Here is a 5,581-nt window from a genome sequence, read left to right on the forward strand (position 1 = left end):
GTTCTACTATGACACAGCAGGCAGGATATGTCTTTCAAATCTCCATGACTTAGTGTCATGACATTCTGTTCCTGCAAGCGTTTCAGCTGTTTCCAAACATAAATCTATTTACAACCGAGAGTTGAATGGCTTACAACACTTTAACAACACCATCCTTCTGAAAGGTGGAACTAAAAAGTCTGAATATTACAGAAAAATGTGACAAATGACAGCACAAATATTTCTACATCTATAAATGACACAGAACATCCATCTAGACAATGGGATGTGACCATTACTGAAGCTGATTGTTTCCTTCAAAATGTGCAGCAGAAAATGGGGCTTCTCCCAATGCACTGTTTCATCTTGACCAGGAGCAGATTGCACTTGATAAGCAGGATATTATTTTGTTGGGGAAAATGTCGACTTTGATACAAGCAAGACTGATGTCTTAAACCACCAGAACAAAAGTCAGCATATATTCTAAACATGATCATCCAAGTCGATTGGAACACTTCGGATGATTCAAGGCATTCGGCACCCCCCCCCCCCCCCCTCCTCCTCCTCCACCCCCCCCCAAAAAAAAAAAAAAATAAAAAAAAAAAAAAAAAAAAAAAAAAAATAAAGAAAATAAAAAATAAAGAAAATAAAAAAATAATAATTATAAAAAAATAAAATATATATATATATATATACAAATATGCAAAAGCAGTTCAGTTTCCACTTTCCTGTCTCATCAACCCTTATCAGCGAACTTGCCTTTGTTGTTGCAATGAATTTAATTCTCAGTTAATATCAGACAGTTTGAAAAAGTTCAGCCGTAAACTGTTCTACAGGTGAATTCATTCACTCTCCGAACTGTACATCAAGACAATAGGTTTTCTCCTGGTATTCTCATCAACCTCACTGTCACTAGATCTGTCTTCATCAGATGAAGGGTCACTTGGAGAATCACTTGGGCAATATTGCGAGGAGCGTATCTTGTCCATGACCAATGATGAGTTTTGGTCACACGTTTGGCCACATGTACATATTTCCTCACAGTGACACTGACATTTGCATTCAAGGGCACACACATCACAACAGTCATGAGGGGGACTCACTTTTGATGGCGAACTTTCAAAATGTTGCAGAAGTTCCACACGGCGACATGAACTTCCGGTGCAATACTGCTTCATGCAAGACTGGACTGCATTGCTCTGGGACAGACATTTCCTATATGTCATCAATATGGCGTGTACTTGTGTCTTCTGATTTCTTCCAGCTCTTCCGGTTTCTTGTATGTAATCCTCCACGTCATACGCTGGCCCATAGTGAATGACGTGACCTACACCTTGTACATCGAGACACGTACTGAAGGACGACGACACCAATACAACACGTTTAAAACCCTGGTCATCCTTGAATGAAGAACAAATACTTTCTTTGACTTCATCGTCTGTTTTAGAGTGCAGCATGTCAAATAGTCTATTTCGGTCATCATTAGGGCCCTTAGGCTTAAAATCAACACAAGCCTTGTCACGAAGTGAATAAACCAGATATCCATAAAGATCTCCCATCTGACGTATTTTTCTGAAGAAAATGGCCACTCTTGGAGTGTTCTGGCCCTGTTCCAGAAGTAGATCTGCAAGCCATGCAAAGTCTTCAGCTATGCTGCGTTTAGCCTCACACAACCAATATTTGATATTGCATGCATTTGGACTGACAATGACTTCATCACATTTCTGAATGCACAGTTTCTCTTTGATTAATGTACGTGTTTTCGCGCATGCTGTGGCTGTAAGGGCAATCACTGGGACAGCTGTTAGTGACCTCAGCTCTCCAAGCTGCCCATACGCAGGTCGAAATGAAGCCCCGTTCTTGTCACTGGACACTCCACTGTAAAGACATGTGACAAACGTATTAAGTCTATACTCGTTGTAAACATTCTGTAGTTATTAGTGTTTCACTATTAGGGACGGGAAATACATTATAGGGGGTGAGTTAGTATAGTTTTACGCCGCTTTTACCAATATTCAAGCAAAAGGGGGGGGGGGGGGGGGGGGGGGCGAAAGGGGGGAGGGTCGCCTACAATCATGACAACTAGGGTGGGGAGATGAATAAATGACGCGAATATCTTGTTTTATGTATGAATTAAACATTGTTTTGGGACTTGCCATTCTCTCCCCCTCTCTCTCTCTCTCTCATGTACATACGAACGAAACGTTTACATTTAATAATATGATACATATACTGTACTTTGACGAAATACTAATGCACTAAACTATATGTTTTCTTAGTCTGTTTGATTGTAGCTGATATAACTATGGCCCCGCAATCTTGACAGGAGTGTCAGATACTGACATAGCTTAGTAGGGGGCTCAGAGGAGATGTTGCATCAACATGGTGTCGCAGTATTAGCTAATTGAACTGTTTGATTAATCCAGTGAGTGAGTATGGTTTTACGCCGCTTTTAGCAATATTCCAGCAATATCACGGCGGGGGACACCAGAAATGGGTTTCACGCATGTCGGGAATAGAACCCTGGTCTTTGTCGTGACGCTTTAACCACTAGGCTACCCGACCGCATTAATCAAGTGATCAGAACTGGTCGTAAACAAAACAACAACTTCCAATGCATATGAATGGGTCCCCGAGGACTGGTGTTTCTATTTAGATGTATACCTAAACAAAATAACAAAGTCTTGAAACAACAATTAATCTTTTCACTGATCAAGACTGGGCGGTCGGGTAGCCTAGTGGTTAAAGCGTTCGCTCGTCACGCCGAAGACCCGGGTTCGATTCCCGACATGGGTACAACGTGTGAAGCCCATTTCGGGTGTACCCCGCCGTGATATTGCTGGAATATTGCTAAAAGCGGCGTAAAACCAAACTCACTCACTCACTGATCAAGACAAATGTAAAATGTCAACGTCAGGGTTCATCAGTCTCGATTATCCGACGAAACAGATTGCTATTCATAGGAAATTGAAAGTTGCTCGATCTAATAACAGCACAAGGTTGACTTCGTTTGGTAGTACTCTCTAGGTCAGGGGTTCAATACATGGTCGCGTCATACCCAAAGACGTTAACAGATGGTTCATGTTTTACCCTGCCTGACCCTCGGCAATAAGGGGTTGAAACAAGGACTGGTCGGCTCGGAGTCAGTATACGGTGTCTGAGTGGGTATTCATGTTAAACTGCGGCATGGTATCTCAGTGGGCTAGCACTATAAAATCGCCATCAGTCCGGAGTAGTACAAGCGGACATATACACACGTGCATGGACGTCGCTATATAAATGCAATAATCTTTGACGCGACGTTAAACCCAATTTCACCCCCCTAATGTATATGCACAAAATACATATACACCGTATGTAAATGAACTGAATAAACTTCTTCTGTTATCAATAGGTGCAGATTTAAGGTTAATCATAGTCTACACTACAAAGTTGACACTTTAAGGCAGAACACTTGCATTAGGTCAAAAAGGTTTTTAATTACTAGTGTTAATACAATGGATTCATGAAATACACATTATTTTTTTATTAAGACCACGTATACTTTTAATGAATACTACCACACGAAGTCAACCTTATACTGTTATTGAGAAGAGATCGGGCAACTTTTAGTTTACTATGAATAAAAGTAAATATCTTCTCACAGACATTGTTTGCTATTGTTTGAGTGAATATTAGCCATTTTTGAACTTTGTATTGGAAGTATAATATTGAACTGCAAAAGGTGATCCATTTTTATATATTTCATTGCTTTTGGGGCTTTTACAAGCAATGGAATTTGTTTCGGCGGATATTCGAGACTGCGTTGACATTTTACATTTTGAAAAAGGGTAAACGGCACTTGTTAACTTTTTTTTGTTTTGATCAGTGAAAAGAATATGGGTTGTGTCAAGACTTTGTTATTTTGTTTATGTAAGTATCTAAAGAAAACAAAACACATGGTTCCCTTGGGGGCCTATTCATATCAAAAGGGGCTTGTAGTTTTGTTTACGACCAGTAATCACTGGATTAATCAAACAGTTCAGTTAGCTAATATTGTGACATCATGTTGATGCGGTATCTCCTCTGAGCCCCCTAATGGGCTTTGTCAGTATCTGACACCCCTGTAAAATTGCGGGCCTTATTTATATCAGCTGCAACCAAACAGACTAAGACAATATTTAGAGCATAGTGCAGAGCATTAGTATTTCGTCAATGTACACTACATGCGTGTCGTGCGTGTCATATTGTTAAATCTAATCATTTTGTTTGTATGTAGGTATATGAGAGGGAGAGAGAGAGAGAGAGAGAGAGAGAGAGAGAGAGAGAGAGAGAGAGAGAGAGAGAGAGAGAGGGAGGTTGGTTTGGGTGGATTGGGTGGTATTATCTTTTTACACTACAGGCAGCAATAACCCATTCGGATGTTGGAATAAATATAACGCATTAAATTGTGCACTTACAATTTGGATATACATTGTGCTTCTTCAATGAAAACTGCCTTTAGATGTTTCTGTTTATCCAATTCAGTCACTAAGTTCCGATGACGTCCAAGGATAGATTCCGGGGTGGTGAATATTACATCAGCTTCTCCATCTCTAATGTCTGCGACAGTCATTTTCTCTATAGAAGATACAAGACCGCCATCATTCGCCAGTGCTCCCTTCTCTGTGACGTCATTCAGGCACACGGCCTTGAGCCCCAAGGACGAACATTTCTCCACATACTCCTTCCTCAGTTCCACGAAGGGAGACACAACAATGACAGTAGCATGGCTTGTACTTTCTACTGCCTTGTACAAGTGGGGAGAAAGCTCAAATGTTAATGATTCTCCACTTCCGTTTGGAGAGCAAAACAACACATCTTTACCTTTTAAGTACCCTTCAATCACTTCCTTCTGGGTTGGACGGATGCTCTGTATGTTCGCTTTCATCAGTGATGAAGCAATCAGCTCATCAATGTTCCTATTCATTTTTAAGCAGAAGTGCAAAACGTCCTTTTCACCGGAGTAACAATGGATCAACTGAAGAAAACACGAGGTCGTGTATGTCACTGTGTCTCCAACGTAACCACACATGTTGTCTGAGCGAGCAGGAAGGGGACAGAGCAGGATGGGCGGTCTCGGCTCAGCGTGGGGTCTTGAAGAATGGTGGGGAGACCCGCCCTTCGCCATTACTAAACACTCATGACAGCGGTAGAGATCACCTTATAATGACAAGCCATATTCATGATATTTGCTTGTGAATTCAACAGTTGCATAAAGACCTAGACTGACATCTAGTCCAAGAAATAAAGTTATCTTATTTTAAAATATATATATCTACAAAATGAAAATAATAAAATCCAAATAATCCTTAATTTCAAGCTTTGTTTGTTTGTTTGTTTGTGTGTTGTTTAACGCCGCACTCAGCAATATTCCAGCCATATAACGACGGTCTGTAAATAATCGAGTATGGACCAGACAATTCAGTGATTGATGTCATGAACATCGATCCACGCTCTTGAGATACAATGACATGCATCAACCAAGTAAGCGAGCCTGACTACCCGATCCGGCTCGCTGACTTGGTTGACTAGCAAATCTGCAAAGCTCTAATTCCTGTAATCTTGTAAATGTCAACTTTAA

The 5,581-nt window shown here is 40.7% G+C and overlaps 1 protein-coding gene across 1 annotated transcript; it reads right to left on the bottom strand.

The window, feature by feature from the left end:
* Positions 1–617: 617 nt before the first annotated feature.
* LOC124149604 (ATP-dependent DNA helicase RecQ-like) lies at positions 618–5,197 on the bottom strand. Its single transcript, XM_046521300.2, has 2 exons — positions 4,419–5,197; positions 618–1,857 (listed from the first exon to the last, which is right to left on the bottom strand). Exons 1-2 carry the CDS (start codon positions 5,126–5,128, stop codon positions 822–824), a joined length of 1,746 nt encoding a protein of 581 aa, XP_046377256.2. The 5' UTR covers positions 5,129–5,197; the 3' UTR covers positions 618–821.
* Positions 5,198–5,581: the final 384 nt, after the last annotated feature.

This window comes from Haliotis rufescens, unplaced genomic scaffold, assembly GCF_023055435.1.
Source record: "Haliotis rufescens isolate VD_foot unplaced genomic scaffold, xgHalRufe1.0.p SCAF_7, whole genome shotgun sequence".
Classification (NCBI taxonomy): Eukaryota; Metazoa; Mollusca; class Gastropoda; order Lepetellida; family Haliotidae; genus Haliotis; species Haliotis rufescens.